We start from the raw sequence: 22788 nt of genomic DNA on the forward strand, positions 1-22788 counted from the left end.
CAAGCAGAGGAAATGCATATTTGTAGAAATTATCTTAAGTTCTCTACCTGTGTGGTGGGCGTTGGGGGCGGAGTATCCATCTCCCCGGAGCCGATGGCTTTGAGGAATCGGATCATGTGCCTGCAAAGGTCCCACTTGCCCTGCTCAAGCGCTGTGTTGAAGAGTAGAGTGGCGTGTTGTCTGCTCACTGCTGGGACCTCCATGCTCTTTACAGAGAAGGGACGGAGGAGAAGAAAGATGGTGGAGACCATGTGAGCATTTTATGACATCATGACACCCTAATCACATTTAGTCAGGTATGAACAATGATTTTAATACTTCCGTCCTAGGCTGATTACGTCTAATAATGCCTGCATCATGCTACGAAAAGCTAACCGACTATGTGCATGTAGCGTCAGTGTGTCGCTACCTGCAGTATAATCAGATACGAGGCTGCTGTGTCCAGGTCTTGAGCCATGAGACACTCCTCAAACAGATCTTTGGGGTTCCCCACAGCGGCAAACAGGTAGTTCCACAGGGCGTACTCTGTCTTCCTGGCGCAGTGAACGATGGTCTGGAGGAAGAGGGGGAACTCTGTGATGAACTTGGCCACGGTGGGCAGCAGAGGGTCAGGGATGGGCTCCCGCGATGTGGCCTCTTCTTCCAGCACGACGTGCACCATCAGCTCCATGACATGAGGGAAGTAAGGGAGGGAGGCACATGACTGAGCCAGCATCAAAGCCTGCGGGAGAGAAAGAACATTAAGGAGTGGAAAGAATGGACTCAGTCCAGGTACTTACTATCACCATCATTCTTTTACTAAGCGGAGGTGATGAGACGGGACGCTCCACACACCTGTTCACCCAAGTTGCGAACCAGCAGCTGCCGCAGGATGTGATGGAGGTAGATTTGGGAGGTCCTCTCCACGGTGCAGTAGGGGAACAGCGCCTCCAGGGGCTCAGAGGCTCCCTGCAGCCCGTCATAGAGCACAGTCTCGTTGGTTGCCCCCAGCACCAGGGCGTCCTCGAACAGCACGGCCAGAGGGTAGATATTGATGTGGAAGGGCAGCATGATGCGCCTGGAGAGGAAGGAGTGGGGCTTGCGATGGTCTCGGGGAAACAGCGGCAGCCACACTTTCATGCCGGCCTCACCGCAGGACAACCACAGGGCCTCCAGCAGGTGGCGCTTCTTCCTGTTCGAGCGACAGGTGGTCCACACATTCTCCACACATTGGGCCAGCACCACTGGGGGACAAAATGGTAGCTGGGGGAGAAAAAAAAGTGTCATAGGTACTTGAAGAACTAGTGCACAACACAACTTGAAACTCGACACCATGTCACTGCTGCATTGCGTGTTGTTTGGACTCACCAGCTTCTTGTTGTTGGCAGGCGTCTCCTTCTCCCGTACCTGTGGCCCTGAACGGTCCCTCTGCAGCATGATCAGCTGGCCAGCCAGATTCAACATGATGCTCTCTGCCGTGCAGGCCTGAGATGGACACACACACACACACATATAAAGCATGAACACACATGCACCTACAGACAGTATAGGTCAGTCAGAGTGTGTGTGTGTGTGTTACCTGTTGCGGGGCTTTCAATGTGATGCCAGTCTCTGTGCGCACAGAGGTGAGTGTGACGGACACCACGAGGGCCGGGTGAGGGATGTAGCGAGACATTGACACCTCCTGCAGCAACTCCACGCTGGCTGTCGGGTGTGGACTGAATAGAGGTAAACATATACATCATGACTTGTAAAAAAAAACTAGAACTAAGACTTAAACTCTAAAGGTATTTGAAAAAAGCTTTCAGTGTGAGAGGCAACAGTATTTTACTGTTAAGCAGAATCTCATTTTCTTTGAACAACAAACAACTCGATGCAGTTTACTTTAATATTTAGGTAGATTCCTTAATTCAATATATTCAATGTACCTGACTGGTAAGAAAGCCTTACATTACTGACAAAGTTTAAAGCATCTGGAGCTGGCTTAAATCTGTTTATTAACACTAGACGATGTAACAGACAGAACAGTATCAAGTTTAACCAGAGAATGATGGCGTTAAGTTAAGACTGGATGTGTAATGTGTGTACACGGGAGCCCACCTGTCGTTCCTCCTCTCTAGGCTATAGAGGCAGATGGAGCAGTCGGCTCTGAACACGATGACCATATCTCTGAAGACGTTGAGCAACAGAGTGTCTGAGTGCAGCTTAGTGACGGATGCAAAGGCGTTGTCCAGGTTAGATGAGCGTTGATAGAGCCTCAGCTGGTGTCAACGGAGAGAGAACAGAGGGGAGTGTTGCAACGAGACCAACTCGAATCACGGTAAAAAGAAAGAAATCGTGGAATTCATGAGAGGTGGGGCCTCCGTCTTACCTGCTCTTGCTGGTCAATATAATTGTAACAGGCAACCACCACAAAGTCCTTCCACCAAGCCAGACCTCCCGTCACCCTCATGTTCTGCTCCTACAGAGACGCAAACACAAACACACGTTAACTATATCTACCTCGTCAACAACACTAAAGTAACAAAACTTAAAACCCTAAAAAATGTTTTTGTTCGTTATCCTCCAGTCTACAATGTCACAAACCTGAGTGATGTTTCCAAACAGCTTCCATTTCCTTGTGAATAAGGAGTAGTGTGCAAAGCCCCGCCTCCCTGCTACAGCCATGCACTGGCCTGCTGTGTCTATGGCTGCAAACTACACACACACGCACACGCACGCACACGCACACACACAAAACAATAGAATGTCAACTATTTACACAGAGAACAAACACACGCACACAAAACTAAACAGTTTTATAGACATTTTTATTGACTAGCGCTTGTCCTGTTTGTTGATCGTAGAGCCACCTATCAGACAAGAAATGGGCTTCAAAGGCTCACAGCGGCTACTTTTTTGGACCAAACTCAAGCTCTCCAAGAAGAGAAGGAAACACTTTTTTACGATAAACTATATGTAGATTTTCTCGAGCTCCCGCACTTGTATGATGATAATTCTGCTTACGTATACACACTTGTGAACACAGCCAAATTAGTTTGCTTAGTAAACACAGGAATATAGCAGCACCTGGAGTCTGAGCGAAGATGCGCGTTCTCGTACTCACCCGTATAGGCCAGTTGCTCTCTAGGTATGTGCTGTGAATCTAGAAGAATTCAAAAATTTGATGAGAAATACAAGATAATCCACTATAGTTCATATCCATTGAACTATATATACACACACACGCACACGATATCTGCAGACTCTCTGACGCAGTCTCAGCAAAATGATGTTCATTGCAGAGCTAATGTGTGACCCTGTTATTGCCTCCACATCTGGAATGTGTGTGTGAGAGATAAGATAGGAACATGTGGGTTGCATTTGCTTACAAAAACAGAAAAATGCTGCGGAAAATGTCGACTGTGCAATTTAAGGAGTCTGCTCTTTTTTAAACATTCTTTCTCCCCGTTGACTCCTGCTTTACAACTTCTAATCACAAGTTAAAGTACCGTTAACATATTTATATACTTAATTTGCTTATTGTTATATTGACATATGGTAATAATATGTACGTGGAACTACGTCTCTGTGCTACTGGTGTGTGAGTGGGAACATTTTGGCCTCAGACGGATCCCAAAACACACACAAGAAGAGCTAAAAAATAAAGTATTTCCCGTGTTTGAAGATCCTTTCTCGACTGCGACATTTGTTGAATAAAGCTCCCTGGTGATGTGAGCGGTATCGAGCATCATTAGCTGTTAACAGTATCGACTGCTTCTTTGTATCTGTCAGAGTCATCACAGGGTTCTCTTTTATGATCCAGAAAACATTACCAAGCAGATGGAGTTGCTCTCAGTGCCAAAGTGGTTTACATTCATTGCAGCTGGAGCTCCATCTCACACTGGAAGTTTGCAGAAAACCTTTTTTTTTTTTTTTTTTTTTTTTGATAATGGATTAATCGTAAAACTTGATGGCTCCTGCTTTTCAAATGAGATCATTTGTAGATTAAATTGAATATTTGATAGATTACTTTCATTATTAATAAAAACAATCACAGCCATAAATGCCTCGATTGCTGATGCTACACAATGGCCTGAGGCTGCAGTGAAATACAATGAGCTACCAAGTAATATTTCAAAACTCTCATCACTGTTGCATAAATTCCCCCAAACAAGGTGTGACGACATCCTGCGTGCATGCTTACCTGGACCACGTGCCAGTGCTTGTGTCCCAGTAAAGTGCTGAGTCCCTGAGAGAGAGAGGAGTCGGGGTCGGGGGGTTGGTGCGGCGGGCTGCCGTCGGGTGGGTGCAAGTGTGTGTGCGGGTGCGTGTCGGAGGCGCTGTGGACCTGCGAGGGGTCGCCACAGGTCAGGTAGAGGCGGTCTTCACCGTGGAGCAACACCTGCTCCTGGTTACTCTGTACAGTCGACAGAGGAACAAACGGAGTGCGAGTGTTCACTGTGTGCGTTTGTGTTTGTGTGTATTCACTCAAAACACCTGACAATACGTTTTCTCTCACCGTGCAGGGGTTGACGGTCAGGGCACTCTTGATGAAGTGGAACTGCAGTATGCCGGCCTGCAGGGAGGGGTGAGGAGGTGTGGCCATCTCCTCCTCTTCTTCTTCTTCCTCCTCCTGCTGCTGCTGCTGCTGCTGCTCCTGCCTCCTCCTCTCCTGTTTGATAGGGAGCACCCATAGGTGGTAGCCCTCTGCTCCCCAGCTCTGGAAATGGCGGAGTGGAAGGCAGTCATTATGCACGCAATGGTAACAAAAATACATTTTACATGCAACAGGTACACTACCAATGAGTGGAGAATATGCAAGACACAGCCTCGGTTCCACTTCAATGAATAGCAACGTGCTTGTAAACAACAGGATTAAGAGGGTGCTGAATCTTAACATGACCACATGTGTGCTTTTAACATTGCCAACAGATTTCTTTTTATATTCAAATGTCCTTTTTAAGTTTAAATGTAGATGGTGGGACAGAATGAAATAAATCCACTTGCCATAGAGCTGATTTTAACAGGTTCCTTCTTGGTACCATCAGAACAATACCTGAGGGGAGGACAAAACGTGCAAAGATACATGAAAACAAGAAAAATGTTGAGTGTGTACTCGTGCATTTGTGTGTGTGTGTGTTTCCACCTACGCAAAGTCCTCTCCCAGAGTGCAGATGAGGTGAGCTCCAAAGACACTCCACAGCGATAGGCCGCCACACTCCCATGTAACCATGACCACGCTGTAGTCAGGTGACCAGCAGATCAGCTTGACTGGGCCCGTCTTGTTGTAGATGTCTGAACAGGAAAATAATGCGGAGAAGTTATAAAGGTTCAGAAGTTATAAAGGTCTAGAAACTCATTCACTGTTAGAACAGTAATGGGCCTTCACAGCAGCTCCCCCACTAGGGGGAGCTCTGGCTTTAGATAATCCCATTACAGTCTGACTGAAACAGATGTAACAAAAAGGGGAAACACAGGCATGTGCACCTAAGAGACACAGCTGAAGGAATGCAAGTTTTCTCAGGGAGGAATCTGTGCAGGGGTGTGATACAGAGAGACAGAAGAACAGAGGAGAGAGAGATGGGGAGCATATGCTGGGATACCTGGGTAGTGTTTTGGGGTGAGCTCCAGTTTGTGGGAGAGCTGCATGGATCCTGTCGTGGTGTCTATCATGTACACCAGCACTGAGCCGCTGTAATGAAAACAAACAGTTTAATTGTCATCATTTGTTGCCCAGGGGAATATAAGCTGTGTAGTAACACAATATGTGTGTGTTGTGTGTGATAGGATATTATTTATTACAAAACGATGAATGAGAGGGGGGTAGCAGTGACGAAGAGAAAGTCCATCCAACCCGACAGGTTACACAATCCATTGGGAGATTCTGACAAGCACACACTAGGTCGGCCTCGGCTCTCTCTCTCTCTCTCTCTCTCTCTCTCTGAGAGACAGTTACAGACACGTACCTGGCACAGCCAAAGGCCATCAGTCTGTACTTGTTGTTGACGGCCACGCAGGTGCCATCATTCACATCTGCTGCCCAGACGCCCTGCAGCTGCTGGACACACACACAAACACGGAACATTTATGAATTATAAATAACTGAATGTGTGTAATGATGGCAGTTGCAGGTCAGCAAAGCATGTTTTAACTGCGGTTTCCTTTAAACACATCACTTAAATGTAACTTTAAATGTGTTGATACGTCTGACAGCTGAGAATAAACACACATCATCAGCTTGGTCACGATTTTAATACAACATTTATATCTCAGAGTCAACAACACCCACTTTCCAATTTCAAGAACATCATATTCATTTCTCGCCAAAATATTACTGTGAGCTCCTCTTTAGATGCAGAGATAGATATCTTACAGAGACAGTCATTACTGTTTAAACGCTGCCAAGATAAAGCAATGTCCGCGAGTCCTTTATTAAATCATATGATCATGATATGAATTAAAATCACTGCGCTGCCATGGAAAGAAAATCTAAAAACTCGTTGACCGGGACATCAGAATCAGTGACTTTCATCAGCCTTTCAATGCAATAACTATTACACATTTTTGGATATCTGAGTGTTGATCTTCGGTACACTTTGTGTGTTGTAACGCCGGCTGTGTGTGTGTGTGAGAGAGAGTGAGTATTCTTACATCTGCGGTGATGGTGTTGCTGAGTGGTGTGATAAAGCCCAGGCGTCCGTCACTCAGCACCACAGCAAAGCCGTCCAGGGTGACACAATACTCCATACAGCGGATATACACTCCTTCCAGGTCTAGAGAGGGACCACCTACACACACACACACACACACACACACACACACACACACACACACACACACACACACACACACACACACACACACACACACACACACACACACACACACACACACACACACACACACACACACACACACACACACACACACACACACACACACACACACACACACACACACACACACACGTTGAAGTACTCTATGCAACAATAAAACTGAATGTGGAACTGAAGTTAAGCAAAAACATTGAACAAGAAAGAAGACTGCTGCAGACAAAACATGTACGTGTTTCTATCAGGGATGTTATTTGAAAGAACTCAACTTTGAATAGTTGAACAGGCAACCTTATATTTATAATTTATTTCCCAGTATTAGAGAGTGATTCTGTTTACACTGTCAACTAGAATCATGTCTGCTCTCTTCCCCTGTGGTTTGCTGTGTGCACGGGTCTCCTCTAACCTCGAGCAGACTGCAGGTCTAGCGAGAAGGGGATCGTAGTGAGGCAGATGGCCTTGCGTCCGTTGCTGCCGAGCCCGTCCCAGTGCAGCACATGGAGATAGCCGTCTTCGGTGCAGACCAACAAGTCCTCCTGAAGGGACCGCAGACTGGTGGGAGGGGAGAAGAAACGACACAGAAATGAGCATCGAGGTCCAACAGACAGGAAGGAAACTGTGGCGGAGGCGGGGGAAATAAAACAGGCAGGGACGGGAAGATAGGAAGAGAGGGGAACGAGATAAACAGCAGTGTTAGAAAACAGTGGACTAGTCATCATCCAGCTGTGGGGCCTGAAACTTTTACTGGCCACATAACAGTGCGTTTGTGCGAGTGTGTGTGAAGCGCCTCATTGTCTATCAAAAAGTATGACAGGGCTCAGACTGACGATGGCACAATGGGACAACCGAAAAGGAGAAAAAGCGGGCGTCAGAATGAAAGAAATGAAAGGAAGTTGAGGGTGTCAAGCACAGTGGACTTAAGCTGAGGAGGAGGCAACAACTTTTACTGTAGTTTCACAGCAGGAGGCGCCCCCACTCATCTCCTGCACAATCAAGCCGTGCCTTTGAAACGCCAACGTGAGCGCTTTCATTCAGACGGCTGCCCTGTAATCTCTGTCAAGCGCACACATCGGAGATGTGACGGATGAACACGAGGACATGAAAGATGCAGACGATATAAATAAAAAATACACACAAAAAGAAAGTGGAGCAGAAAATTTCTTGTCACTCAGCAAACAAAGATGTCAAGTTGGGAGGATGCGGGGAGGATAATAAGGAAGGTGGAAAACTAGAAGGAAAAATAAACTAAAGAAAAGGACTGAAATTAGCAAAAGACTGAACAACAAAGGAGAAAAACAAGGAGAAAGGTAGAATGGCTCTTATCTGACAGACTCCAGTGTTGTTCATTGGCTTTGGTTATTTCTTCTCATCAAGAACATTATTATTTATTTATTTGTTTGTTTTTACAGCTTGCAGACCTGAGCCCAGTGTGTTAAAACAGGCAGAGGCTTGACAATCGACCAGTCTTCACACAGGTAATGCAGATTTAAAAATGTAGAAATCCTCTTCAGAGACAGTGAAGGAACGAATTCCTCCAAATATCATTTTATGTTGCTGACAAGCGATCCATCTCACTAAAATGAAATCTCCTTGTTTATCATGTGAATAAACACCGTCCAGAAAACGCATGAGGCTGATTTGAACCAGTTACTCTCCAGCAAACACTGATATCAAAATTGTTCCTTCCGTCATCATTTCATCATCCATCCGCTATCTTTAACCGCTTAGGGGGCGAGCTGACATTGGGCGAAGGCAGGGAACACCCTGGACAGGTCGCCAGACTATCGCAGGGCTGACAGATGGAGACAGACGACCATTTACGGGCAATTTAGAGTCATCAATCAACCTGCTGCATGTCTTTGGACTCAGGAGTCGGAGAACCCAGGTTAAAACATGATTACCAGTGCGCTCGCATTAAGATACAGAGTGAGCAGCATTCATTTTGGTGGTTTCAGCGTGTGTAGGTCTTTGTGAATGTGAGCTGCCGTCTATATGAGGGAGAGGTAGACTCAACAGGGAGAAACACAAAGAGAGAGAGAGAGAGAGAGAGAGAGAGACAGAAAGAGATAAAAAGGACGATAAGACTTCTGCCTACCTGGTTATAGGGGCCTCCAGGTCTACGGGCTTCTTCATCTCTAAAGACAAAGCGGGGGCACATTGCTCCTCCTTGTACCCCGGGGTCACCCTCACACGAGGACTTCCTCTGTGAAAACACACAAATACATTAATTCATTTTTACTGATGTACCAGGAAAACTGTTGAAATCCCAAAGTGCAAATCGGAGCTGAAAAACATCACTGAATACGCCCCGACTTGTCTGACCTCTGCTGGCATGCTGTCGAGGAATGTGAAAGAGACGCATACACACACACACACACACACACATACATATACATTACAAAGACACTCGATACACAGCACACTAACAGAAGGCTTTAGGAGAGGAAGAGAGAAAAGTGTGCAAACACCCCCTATGCACATACTTTTGTGTACGTTTGGTCAAGGGCTGTTTGGAAAGCATAACCAGAGGAGTGTGTTGCAGCAGCATATTAACAGTGTAATGGTCACTTTAAAAAAAAAAAAACAGGAATAGCTGCAGCAGTTAGCAGTAACATGTTTTTATCAACCACATAACCCCAGCGGATTATTAATTACATATTTAGTCCAGAGCAAACACAACATGAGCAGGATTTAGTACTTAAGCCCTCTTGTACACTGATAGACAGCTGCCGGCTGATTGCAGCAAGCAAACGATCACGAAAGGGAAAAAAAGCAGCTGACGCGTGTTTATATAAGTAAATTTGATAATTGGTAATTTGATAATAATTTTTATAAAATGTCATTATAATTCGTCATTTGCAGTAATAACACGGCATCGACTGTTTTAACTGACCAATTCAAACTGCAAAGAAATAATGTTGTGCTGTGTTTTGTATACATGCTGACATTCAAGACTGATAAAACACAACATAAAACATAATAATAAATATATTTAAAATAATGTTGATGGTGTAGCCTCCCAGCACGCTACAGCTCGGCCCCCTCTGCTCACTTCACCTCAGCACGTGTGTGTGTGTGTGTGTGTGTGTGTGTATCAACGTGTATGAGAGTTTAAATGTGTGCTGTACTCACTTTGGATAGACCGGCTCATAGAGGGATTTGTCATCCCCTCTACCCAGCACATCAAACAACAGGATGTAGCCTTTGGCAGTCTGAAAACAGAATTATAAAAAAAACAACATCAATATGTAGTTGATCAACTACAATTTGATTATCAGACAGAGAGATGGAGAGTGTGGAACACTGAGAACACACAAATAACATGTTTCAGAGAGAGAAAGTGAGGAGGAGCTGTAAACATGCATCGGGAGGCAAAGTTATATAAATAATTATTTGAAGGACATCAAAAATTTGCAAAGTGGGAAGCAAGAGAGAGAAATAATGAGAGGACCTGAGGGAAGAAAAAGTAAACACAAATATCATCATCATCTGTTGGAGGAGATGGCAAGAGTCTTGACCGGTATTTCATGTGTTTCTATTCCTCCTAATAAGGATAATATTATGCAGCACAAGTACTCTCGTGGTTTAGAAAATATTTGTATCCCCCCGGAAATGATGGTTGACATTTCGTTGCACTGCACAGCCTGGAACAGGCCGAGCTGTTACTGATAATGATGCTCAAAAAACTAATTTGTCAGCATTTTAAAAAAGATTAAAAAAAGTTGAAATGCACGCTGCGGGGCTCCATTCTGTGGAGGAGCTCACAATATCTGTGATGTAAAAATAGCAGTTGCTTGTACTATGTGCGAACAATGCTGCTTTTTTCCCCACACACACACACACACACACACACACACACACACACACACACACACACACACACACACACACACACACACACACACACACACACACACACACACACACACACACACACACACACACACACACACACACACACACACACACACCTGTCTGGAAAACGGCAGAAATTGAGCCCGTAGACTGAAACATGACACGAAACCTGATCTTAACTCCACTGTCAGCAGTGATGTGGATGCTTTGCAACGACTTTGTTAATGCTGCAGAGTCACCTAGAACCACTATTCTACTATTCCCAGTCGTTTATCCAGTGGTGCTTCTCTGTCTGGTGATGTTTTGCTCATAGTTGGTGGAAGCACACTGAAGGAACCCTAGACTTTTCTAGTGTGGTGACAGAAAGCGAGAGAAAGAGACGGAGAGAAAGAGAGGGAGGGAGAGAGAGAGAGAGAGAGAGAGAGAGACCAGCAACAACATGAAGCTCGACTAGAAAAGAGCAGCCAGAGAGAGGACGGAGCCAAACGGAGGCCTGCTAAAGCCATCAACAGCCTCGGAGCTCCACAAAGCTGCAGATGAGCTACAAAGGCAAACAACTGCTAAACAACAAAGCTCCAGCATGCATCCAATCTACATCAGATGTCTAATAAATATCTATGCTTCTGTTTCTTAAGACACATAAAGAAAAGTGCAAACTGTCAACATAAAGCAGAGTAAATAGCTTTTTGATCCTTCAAATAATGCACATCTCAATGTGAAAAGAAACACTTTGACTCTACAAACAGGTGCATCGTGTCAGTTATCCTGTGACTTTGTGGGCTGATGATATTAATCACAACAAAAATTGACTGTGATTGTGGTCATTTCCAAAAATGATGGAAAAGTTGTGGCACGATACTGAAAGCTTCTTTTCTGACGAATAAAAATGTACATTTCATGCAAACCTTGCATGTTATGTTCAAATATATGGTACATACACACACGGCGGACTTGACGTAATTAATAGTAGGAAATACAAAAAGATTTCCATGTTATCGTTAACTCTGCTAATCACAAAACACTGCAAACATGTAGCTCACCTGTGACAGGTGATTATTTACTAAATCATGATGCGCTAAGTAGTTTCATCTGAGGAACAATGATATCAACAAAAAGCGGTGAGTTGAGTAGAAATAGGATGCAACAATGTAAAGACAGTCCAGTTCTAGAGTGAATCTACATCTAGTTACTCTCCAACTGTGTTTTATTGACAACCAGCATCGGGGGGGGGGGGGGGCTTTTGTACTTCAAAAGCATGCCAATTAACAGGAGGAAGGGATCTCAGTAGAGATGGGAGGGGGAGGGGCGGGAAAACTAGTTAGCCACCTCTAGGACAAACCTCAGCAGCGTCTCCCACTCTCAACATCTCCTCCCTTTCATCCGTAGTTTGATCACACAAGAGACAGTAAAGCGTTCGCACAGCCCTTCATCTTCTCGTGGGACTATGATCACGTTTACTTCGACTCATCTCGTCAGACACCTGAAGAGCCTCGGATGAAAGCGACGGGAGATAAAGAGAAGGACACAGTGAGATACGCCCCATGTCTCCAGGACTCTCTGTGCGTTCACACATGCAGAGGTTATGATACAGGAAGAGGCGGAGACGCCCGTTCTTTGTCAACTAAAAGCTCAATAAACAAGCAGGCACAAAGATTCAAAAGGCAAAAATGCACCCAGCGGCTTAATGAGGGGAAGAACTTTAAATAGGTTTCTCTCTTACGGCCTCTGAAAAATGGGAGTGGCAACAAAAAAGCTGTCGTCGAGAGTCTTTCATGAGGCTGCAAATATAGGGCCTACAAATGAGTGATGCCAGGACCAGCTCAGTCTCCACTGCAGATACAGGACCACAAGGCCAATAAGAGACAAAACATATACATGTGGCCTACTCTCTCTCATCCTCATACTGGGCACAGTTGGAGCCAAATATCAAAATTACAGTGATTGTTTTTACACAAAATTTAATCAATAAACCTGGATTCCTTCATAAGTCTACGTGAGAGATTAGGTGAAACCTTGTTCACTCAATTAGACGTGTTTTATGATGTCTTGCGGGCGATTATGCACCCTCAATAATCAGTACGCGGCACATAATAGACGACACTGTAATTACAGGACATTAGCTCTCGTCACGTAACACTTCCTCCGTTGGCACGTCTACGCTGTTCAAACTAACTGTCACTACTTGGATGCTGCATTTGAAAGAGACGGACATCAAAGGATGGACTTAATGCCGCTGTGAAAAACGCAGGCAAATAGAAACGGAGACGAAAGTCTCTAGTTCGGGCTCGCACGTAGAATGAAAGACATGCAAGTCAGCAGAAAACTGTACACCACGTATTGGCGTACTAGGGCCTCTTTTCTGCGTGTTCAAACAAGCTCCAGAGGTCCGCGCGCGCGCACACACACACACACACACACACACACACACACACACACACACACACACACACACACACACACACACACACACACACACACACACACACACACACACACACACACACACACACACACACACACACACACACACACACACACACACACACACACACACTTTCTCGACTGCTTTAGCCGTTACTCTTGCACTCTTTACACACACAAGCTACGAACTCGGCTAAAGATAGTCCGGGTCCTGGTTTATGCGGGTGATTACGTTAGCCTCGAGGTCTGCAGGGTGTGTGGGCAGCCAAACATCTGGGAAACAGCTGGTTTGCTGAAGCGAGAGCGACTGCCTGCCTGGGCAACGCTGGTCTTTGTTGTTCTGCAGACTTTGACTTCTCCAAGTCTGCTCACCCTATAATTAAACTACAATAGTAATGAGGGTGAGAAAAGGTATGGCTTCTTTGAGATAAAAAAGGAAAAACAGACGGCTAGTCAAGACATCGCAAAGTTTAAAATGCAAGACGTACACGTCATCGTAACAAACATCTGAACTTGCCACAGCATTTATGGATTAGATGTGTGAAAGGGTCGAGGTTATGGCCATGCTGTGGACTGAGACCAAGTTCGTGGCAATACTCTTTGACCGCCTCACTGAATTCACAGTCATTTCGTGGGTTGCAAAAGAAAACAGCTTCTCTATTTCAAGCACAGCCATCAGAAGTTGTTTTGATCGTATTTAGGCAGAATACAATGACCGTGTTTTCACTCCAGGCGCCTTTCTGCTCTCTTTCTACAGTTTTCTTAACAGATAGATGAGAAATCTAAACGGACTGCAAACAACATGACAAGGGAACGCTTGGTCTACAGCAATACATTATTTTTGGGTGTTTTGCCTTTGTTAGATGGGACAGATTGAGACTGGAAAGGAAGGTCGGACTCAAACCCCAGCTGCTGTGGTTAGGACTCAGCCTAGTTTCATGGGGCACCGGCTCTTCAAGGTGAGCCACCCGGGAACATTACATTACATTTTAGACTTAAAGATTACTTGTTTGCCCTGATGTGTTTTCAAAAAGTTTGAAAATGCAACGCAAGCTTCGACTAGTCACTGGGGTAGGAAAAACCGTTTCTAGTCAGTAGATCTCACTATGACTTGACTTCCACTGAGCGCTGTGAGACTGAACCTAACGCAGACACAACAGCTGTTCTTTCAAAGTTTACAAACTCGTGTCCTGAACATTTCCTGTGTGAGAGGAAGTGCAAGTGTCAAAAAAAGAAAAAACCCAAAAGTAAAGAACACCACACAGAGCAAAAACATCCTCCCACAAGGACATTTCAGATTTAAATACATAAATTGATTAAAGTTGAGTTATCGTCGAGGACAAAACATTTAATTTAACATGTAATACTCGTGAGTCGGAACCAAACTCTGTGTTTGTGGAGCCCAGGAAGTGAGTGAACAAGTGTGCCCTGTTATTTTTAACTCCTCCACCTGCTCCCTGTTGTGTTTGGCCGGGTGGGCCTGGGACTGACTTAATGCTTTCCCAGACACATTCACAGCATTCATTCATGTGTACTCTGGCTTCAGTAAGAGGTGGGGATTAGAGGAAGGACTGAGAGAGAGGGGGGGGGGGGGGGGGACAACTAGAGAGGTCATCATGCATCATGTTTAAGCTATATGCCGCAATTTTAAACCTATGCCATTTCTTTTTGACATGAAGTGGCAGTTAAAGCATTGACATGACGTCTTAATAAACGGGGCATTACCTGGACGTACCACTATATATGTATAAAAGAAAAAGGTTACATTTCTGCTTCAAATGCTCTGAAACATGTGTCTGTGTGTGTGTTGTTGTCGTCCCTTTAACACCTGATTCAGTTTGTTCAGCAGAACGGCTTCAAGGACAAGAGGTGGTGTTTTGGGAGAAACATTGATGGCTCTCTGCCACACTGACTTCTAAACAGCCTCACTTGTCCCTGACGGTATGTCCTGGCAGTGTTTACAGAAAGATGCAGGATTAGCTTGACGAAGGTATTTGCACGTATAGGAAACTCTGAACCAGCTCATTCCAAGTATTGAAATAATATGAATAGAAACCAAATGCTATGGCTCGTTAATGGGGAAATTACTAAACCACAAAACATAAACATTTGTAGAGGAAATATCCTGGTCCTGCAGTATGTGTAAGACAACACCACGCATTGCTCGATTATCCCACTAATCCCCACTAATTAGATGAAAGCATCAGTTATCTTATTAATCACGGCCGGATTTCTATTCCTAATTACATTACCTGAACTATATTAATTATGCAGGTTTCATACAAATGTATCGTGGCGGTTGTCCTACGTGTTGCTGATCTCATGGCCTTTGGAAGCCGGTTGAGTCATCTGCTGACTCGGGCACTTGTGAGATTAGTCAACAAGACGCTTCCTTCGAACAGTTATCTGAGCACAACAATCATGAGAAATGGTGGCAAGAACAGAAAATGTCAGGGGGTTGGTGCATCTTTAATGTCAGTTGTCCTAATTTTGCAAGAGGTGGAGTGTGGTGCCTTTTCTCTTCATAGAGGCAGTGACGCTGGAGTGTTACGTGAACGCTGAGCTGAGACTAGATGACGATCATTATGAGAAACCACAAGCTGCACCGGTCAGCTGAACTGGTGCCTCTATCACACACACACACACACACACACACTTATTCTTGTAAGCTTTCTGTTAATGTACATGAACATCCAACAGTAAACACTGTGATTCTGCTACGACTGCTCGGGCTTCTTCCATGTGTTCGACACAGCAGATGCGGCGTCCGTCTGCTCCCTCTCTGAGCTCACAGTGTGCATTGAGACATTAGTTCAACACAGACGGGGCTCGTTATCAAGGATTACAATTGATACGAGCGAGTTACATTCAATCCTGAAAATAAATAGGAGCGGCTAAATAAAGCCAGTCTCTGCTGCTTTCAGGGACACTCTGCTCCCCGAGGGTGTGAAAACGTACCGTCTCTCTCTCTCTCAGAACAAGGCCACTCTTTGTGACACATTATGTGCAAATTATACTTAGTTTTTCTCTCAACCTCGGTGGAACCTGTGCTGTAAATCGTGGAAACAACAAAGCCAGTGCAGCTGTCAACATATATGTTGGATAGCGGTGCTTTTTGCTTCAAAGCTTCGTGGAAATGTTGATTTGCTGCGGTGCTAAAAATCCTTTTTTTTTTTTTTTTTTTTTTTTTACAGCAGGCATATGTAAATATAATCATGATTAACACTATCAAAGCTTCATGCTCTAGATTTTCATGAGCCATAGATATGGTCGGGGAATTGAACCGCAAACGATTTGACGATCCGAATGGAAGCTCGGAGGAGAGGTCGGAGTGAACCGACATCAGTAGGCTTGTGTGGGCTTACGTAAAGAAACATGGAGGCGAGAACATTTCATCTCCATGGAAATGAGCACGAATATTAAATAATTACATATTTTGAGCTTTGTGGGCTGGTAATTTGCATATTGTTTTTGGGTCCTTGTCGAGAGTTCAGGGCTATAATGACAGGAAGGAAGATCCTGGGTGAGATATTTCATCATTACTTTAAACTGACACAGGACTGTGCATTCTCCCCTCATCAGTTTCAGCATTCGGGCAAATTTGTATTGATCTGCAAAAACACACAAAAAATGAGGCCCTCTTCATCTCCCAAAAGAGCTGAGGTAAGCTAGATCCTTTCAGGCTGCTGTAATCCGTCTCCCAATATAGAGCTTGCCCACAAGCCAAAGGTGACTGATGCTCACCTTATTATAACCAATATATAGACTGATGCTCACCTTATTATAACCAATACATACACCAAAAGAGGTTAATACATCTAAGTTGATATGTGCAAGCATTTGATTGGGTTGGTCAGCACGGGACAAAGTATGACAAGACTTTAAACAGGAAGTAATGTGTAACTGAAGCTTTCAAATATTATCTCAAAATGTTTACGGTCAGTTTGTTCAGTGACCTTTATTGTTGATGTATCTCCTGCAGGCAGAATACTGCCATCAGGTGATTTCAGGAAGTTACTGTTGAGCCCTTTACTCTTACTGTATTTACACTTCCTGAATACTGCAATAATCGCCTAAATTGTTTTGTTGGCGGCCGCTCTACTCCAGCTGCATTAAGCCTGGAGCTACATGCGGACTTCTGCAAGATGCTCACCTGAAGTGATGGCTATGTTATTAATTAAAAGCATGTCTAGCTTCAAGAATCATACATACGTTCCCTCTTGTACGCACTTCAAGCTTCTAACTTTACACACTAATGTCACGTCGTTGCTCACTGCGTTGGACAGACTGTGTGATTGAAAGTGAAGTTTGGAACTTGACGTAGAGAGCTCAGGGAGCGCGTTTCAGGTCCGCTCTCGTCGCCACAGGAATACATTCCTCGTATCTGGAGCTCAGCACAACAGCAAAAATAGGACAAACTCTTGACTGCTGTTTAGAGAAGTGCAGACACACTTTCATTTTCTCTCCTTCTAGCGTTTGTCATGCTCCCTTCTACTGCGATGCACTGCAGTGACAAGGAAGCTGCTTCTGTGGTTTCCTATAACAGAGGGGTCCTGGTAAAATCTACTAATCCTCAGGGATCGATTACTGAAGCATCTTTTACCCACTGACTGAAACTCCACATGCAATGAACCCCAGTGGTAACAAAGCGATAAGAGGGGGAACCACTGTCACAGAAAGTAGAAAGAAAACCAAAAAGACAGATGAGAGACTGAGAGAGAAAGTAGGTTTTTGCAGTAAGTATACAAGTTATTAATGTGCTTTGCTCTAAGAGGACATGATATAAGACATGGGGGCAAAGGGCGTCAATGATAATGCAAATATGAGATGTGAGATGATGTGGTGGAGCGCTGTACTTACCGCCACAGCGATCATGGAGTCGTCTGGTTTCCATTCGGCCTTCTGGTAGAAGCCAAACTGGGCCGCCGCCTTTGCAGACTCGATATAGCTGACTATCAAAACACTGGGCTGTGGGTGGGGAACAGGGATATGAGCACTTTAGACTGACTGACGGTCACAGACATCCGACTGCCACATATGTTAACCAAAAAACAAAAACATGCACAGAATATGTACAGTCACTGCCAGAAATGTCTTAAGATTGACTTCATGGTTCTAGCTTCTAAAATGTGAAACTGTTGGTTTACATTAGCTTTTATGACGGGCATTTTTCAGCTTTCTTTAGACTTAAACTGTAATTTCAACTAAAACCAAAATTACAACTATAATCAATTGTCATTGGACTGACCTCAATCCATCAGTAGTGTAATCCTTTGTAATAGTTCTAACCAAAACATGTCAGCAGGTGTTAAAACAGCTGTTAAAGAGGAGCGCTGGTAACAAAGTCAGCTTCTGAACACCAGAAACCTCAACATCTGGCAAAGCCTTCTTCTTGAGTCGTCGGCATTATTCAACAACCAGTGGAAACCCCCCTGCAGATTATTTACAGCTCATAAACTTGTATAGTTTTACTTAAAGCAGGTCTAAAAGCACAGATTATTACGGAAGATGAATTAATACTGAGTCACGCTTCAAACGTAATGTTACAGACGTGTACCGGTCTTTGACATTGCAGGTAAACCAGGACAGCACACGCACTGAATGCTCAGGTAACATAAGCAGGGAAAGACCTTGTGTAATTCCAGCTGTGCAACATAAGCCCTCGAACCCCGTCGCCGTAATGAGAGAGCAGGTTTTAAGTATTTCAGGCCTCTCGCAGCATGAAATCTTAATAACGCCGATGAGGCCTGCTATGGTGAAGCTTGCCCCGTCGGAAACAGAGAGAGAAATCTCTCTCCTCGTTTTTTAAAATTACAATAACAATCACAACAAACTCATTTGGTGTAAATTAAAGAAAGTTCGCTCTTGAGGTAGCCTGTAGCATTACATTTGGGAACGACCATACACAGTGGGAACATTGTTCAACCCTATCAAAGTAACAGTGCACTGGGTTTGAAATGAAACAATGTCAATGAGGTTCAAATTATGATAAATTAATGAATTTGAGGTTTTCATCTACATCTGATAAACTCTGTAGAAACTGTTATCCCAATCTTACATAAATCATCTGATAAAATGTCCTTTATTGGTTGGTATAACATAAGGTAGGTTATTTAGATAATGCGTTTATTCAATAATTACATGTTACAAATCCACTCAACTCTTTCTCTGCAGCTGCCACCGAAGAGTTAACTGTATCAAATTTGTCCCAAGCGTCTTCGATCATTGCCCTATTCCTAAATATTCCTCCACTGTGTCACTTTGTTAAAATCCCTCATTGCGTCACCCAAACCCTGCAGGCAGTTGTGTTGAAGTGGTTGAAACTAACTTATTTCTCCTGCATTGCCATTTCCTGTGCTTGATGACATTCCCCTGCAGTCAGCTGGTGCAATTGAAGAAATCCTAGGGGAGCGTAAATAATTACACACAGACAAATATGTGCAACTGTACATACGTACACACACACAGCTAATTTTCACCGGCACCCAGAGCCAACTATGTTGCTACTATTGCATAACAATCCTCTATTCCTAGACATCCTGAGCTCCCACACGGCTGGCGACAGAGCGACTACAAGGCTGTAAGCTACTGCACTACACGGATTAAGTGACGGCGCCTCGACTGAACTAGCTGGGGCTCAGGCTGCGCTGGCCGAGGTCGAGGAGAAATGAGATTAAAGGAAATAGACAAAATGGCAAAATGATGGCGGAGAACAACAGGGGGCAAGAAACCTGAGAGGGGAAATGGCAGACTCACTAAAGAATCCGAGCATGGGAATGCAATGAAAAAAGCAGAAAAATATCTATACTAATACACTAAGGCAAGCTATGATAAGCACGACAGACAGAAATATCATTTTCTTTACTTTTAGAATGATTAAAACATCTGGATTACAATAACCCATAACTCACACTATATCCATTTCATATCACACTTTTAATATTGTATTGATACACGGTCAGGCTTGTCATATGTGTGTTTTCTTTAAGAAATATAACATATATTACTCAAACAAAAACCCTCCGCAACACCCTCGATCGTGCACTGAAATGGCGAAATGGTAAGAACAGATGTGAAAGGTGCCCGTCTATCCCTAATGGACATTCCTTACACCATCCTTTTTCCTGAACGCCTCATTGATACTCAAACAGGCAAAGTTCTTAAGACAGAGGGGAAGGAAAACATGGTCACATCCTGTGTGGGCCTCAGGAAATAAACCCTGATCCATTGTTGCTACACCTTCAATAATATACAAGCTGCGTGAGACACAGACTACTGTAAACAATGTGCTGAACTCCATGTTGTCAAGTCAAATGTTGATTTAATGCGGTTGTTAGACAATATTATTTGTTGTGAAGTTGAAATAGCTTTTGAGCAAATTAATAAATGCTGGAAAAAAAAAAAGATATCTGTTGGAGCCGCCACTGTCTCACACATCGCTTTAAAGCTGTGTCAGTTGACAGTCTAGATCCTCGGACTGAGTACAAGAAGTCAAAATCATTTTCTGATTGTTTGTAGTCACTGCGCTATCTTTTTTAAAGTTTATGTTAACTCGATGATTTGTTCTTTTGTTCTGGAAATCATTGTTTTCTCCCTTATGACCTTCCAGAATGCAGAAATATTCATTATTTCTTCCTCTCTCTCTCTAGAAATAGATAGCCAGTAGAGCAATCATGTTTTTCACAGACCACTGATTGACAGTATTGTTATTGGTTTTGTAGTTTTCCCTCCCAAGACAGACAACGATTCTGATAAGCTTACACAGATGACGGGTCTATGACATTACCTCGGCACCTGACAACACAGGTCTCTAGATCAGCAGCTTTTTGACAAATATTGGACTCAATTCAGCCAGCTATTTTGGACAGGAGTGCTTTATTTATTAAGAGAAGCAGTTTCACCACAAGAGCCTTTTTGCTGAAGTCATGATTTAAATAACACTGGCTGAAGACTAGCTGTAAATAGATATCTTAGACTGTCATAGTAAGAGAGAGTCCACATTGTGGCCGTGTAGAGAAAATACAACCCATCCGTACACATGCTGTCACCATCAAGACATACATAATCATTTAATAACTCTGGCAGCCTTAAATATCTTGGCTGCCAGACAGAACATACCACAACACGTGTTCAGTCAGTGTTTGTTTTCCTCACTATTGGTGATAATAGCTTAAACTTTGAACTATTCTTCTGAGGCAGGGTGATACAAATAGAAATTTAAGTACTGAATGTACCCGAGAAACTCCAGTTTACACGTTCCCTCTGGCTGATAAGCGCTCATCAGGTGAGAGGATGAAACATCACCGAGCCTTTGTCATGAATGAGGGAGTAAAAGGGAGGGACAACGCACGTGAGACACCATTGAAGATGCAACTATGCCTTTGAGAAAGGCACACGTATACGGATATAACGTTACACAAAGTCTTAAGATGTTTATTAATGTCACTATGTAATTTAAAAGGCGTGTGGTTGGAACCTCCAGGTTGCTCATCACTATTGACACCAATGCTATTCTCCATGTTTATTTACTATCCTATAAAAAATGTATTACGGGCAGACAGACAGATTGACAAGCAGTAACTGTTTGATTATAAAATGATGGTGGTTGTAGCTGAAGAAGCTGCGCACCATACTGAAGTTAGCTAAAATGAAAGTTGTTTTTGTTGGGACAGCTGGGTTCCGAGTCACAGCTGGTTGACTAATACACTTACCCGACTAAACCAGATGCTGAGCTGCGTCTCTGACAGCACGCCGAAGTAGAACCTCTGGGAGCTGGGCTGGATGTGGAACGGCTCCTCTTCACTCCTCAGCGGACAAAGCAGCCGCCGGGGCCAGCCGGTTAGAAAATACATGACGGCACAAAGTCACTTCGCACAACAGGCAGTGTCGCAATGTGCCAGATCGACGGTGCCCCGTAAGTGTTTTTTAATCCAAACGAGTCATCGGCGTTGTTTTTGTAAAAAAAGAAACTCTACATATGCACATGCAGTCCAGTGTTCTCAAGAGTCGGGCTATAAATCCATGAATGCCGTACAGAGTGCCCAGCAGCCGATGGAGCTACACAGCTAGCCCCACTGTGCTAGCCTTCGCTTTCCAAGTTGAAGCTAATGAGCTATCCGAGGCAACGACAGTCTAACCCGAAAACAAAAGCAACCAGGCCCGCAGCGACAAGCCCGCAGCACCGATCAGCTCACTGCTGCTGACAAACGGGTCGATTCACTCTCGCTCCCACTTGCTGTGTCAATCCGTACGTTGTCGGAACCAGCGGTGTTTAGTAACGGTAAAGCGTCCAGCTTTCACTCCTCTGTTGCTCACCGTCGCCATCTTTACAAGAGTCGGTGGGACTCTGCGCTGATTGGCCAGGACGGAGGCCTTTTTTTTGCATGGTGTTGACACGTGACGTCAGCACTCCGTTCAGCGAAACTTGTATGTGAGAGGTGGACGTAGTCATCGTGACGTCACCCATTGATTTGGTGGACTGCCGTTATGAAGCCTCGGGTTCGGCGATATCGCCGTCGCTATCTTGGAATACGGCCCTTCGCCATATTGTTTTTTTCGAAACCAGTGAACAGAAGTTACCACAGTTGTAACGTGGAGGAGTGACGTAGGGACTTCGTATACGGCTCTGGTAGCGGCAGCGACCTGTCAATCACAATGTAGCCCCGCCCTAATGCATACTTCGCTTTATGGTGTATTTTACTCTAAAAGGGGCCATAAT

The 22788-nt window shown here is 44.2% G+C and overlaps 1 protein-coding gene across 3 annotated transcripts in view; it reads right to left on the bottom strand.

Annotated features, from left to right (window-relative positions):
- Window positions 1-22543, bottom strand: part of ric1 (RIC1 homolog, RAB6A GEF complex partner 1) — a 27646-nt gene extending 5103 nt beyond the window's left edge. The window contains exons 1-21 of one of the 3 annotated variants that reach the window (XM_076086538.1): window positions 21782-22539; window positions 17931-18038; window positions 9927-10006; window positions 8890-8997; window positions 7201-7346; window positions 6613-6749; window positions 5928-6019; window positions 5565-5653; window positions 5112-5256; window positions 4969-5017; window positions 4481-4681; window positions 4166-4378; window positions 3086-3124; window positions 2566-2676; window positions 2351-2440; window positions 2080-2240; window positions 1559-1697; window positions 1348-1464; window positions 835-1242; window positions 410-721; window positions 48-206 (exon numbers count right to left, since the gene is read on the bottom strand). In XM_076086538.1, coding sequence (XP_075942653.1) covers window positions 48-206; window positions 410-721; window positions 835-1242; window positions 1348-1464; window positions 1559-1697; window positions 2080-2240; window positions 2351-2440; window positions 2566-2676; window positions 3086-3124; window positions 4166-4378; window positions 4481-4681; window positions 4969-5017; window positions 5112-5256; window positions 5565-5653; window positions 5928-6019; window positions 6613-6749; window positions 7201-7346; window positions 8890-8997; window positions 9927-10006; window positions 17931-18038; window positions 21782-21922 — 3045 coding nt within the window. In that variant the 5' untranslated portion in view covers window positions 21923-22539. Of the gene's footprint in view, window positions 1-47; window positions 207-409; window positions 722-834; window positions 1243-1347; window positions 1465-1558; window positions 1698-2079; window positions 2241-2350; window positions 2441-2565; window positions 2677-3085; window positions 3125-4165; window positions 4682-4968; window positions 5018-5111; window positions 5257-5564; window positions 5654-5927; window positions 6020-6612; window positions 6750-7200; window positions 7347-8889; window positions 8998-9926; window positions 10007-17930; window positions 18039-21781 lie in introns of all 3 variants that reach the window. The other 2 variants (XM_076086529.1, XM_076086519.1) reach the window with 2 other exon arrangements.
- Between the last annotated feature and the right edge of the window lie 245 nt (window positions 22544-22788).

The sequence above is a fragment of the Anarhichas minor genome, unplaced genomic scaffold (assembly GCF_050575085.1).
Source record: "Anarhichas minor isolate MPS153535 unplaced genomic scaffold, ASM5057508v1 ptg000002l, whole genome shotgun sequence".
Lineage (NCBI taxonomy): Eukaryota > Metazoa > Chordata > Actinopteri > Perciformes > Anarhichadidae > Anarhichas > Anarhichas minor.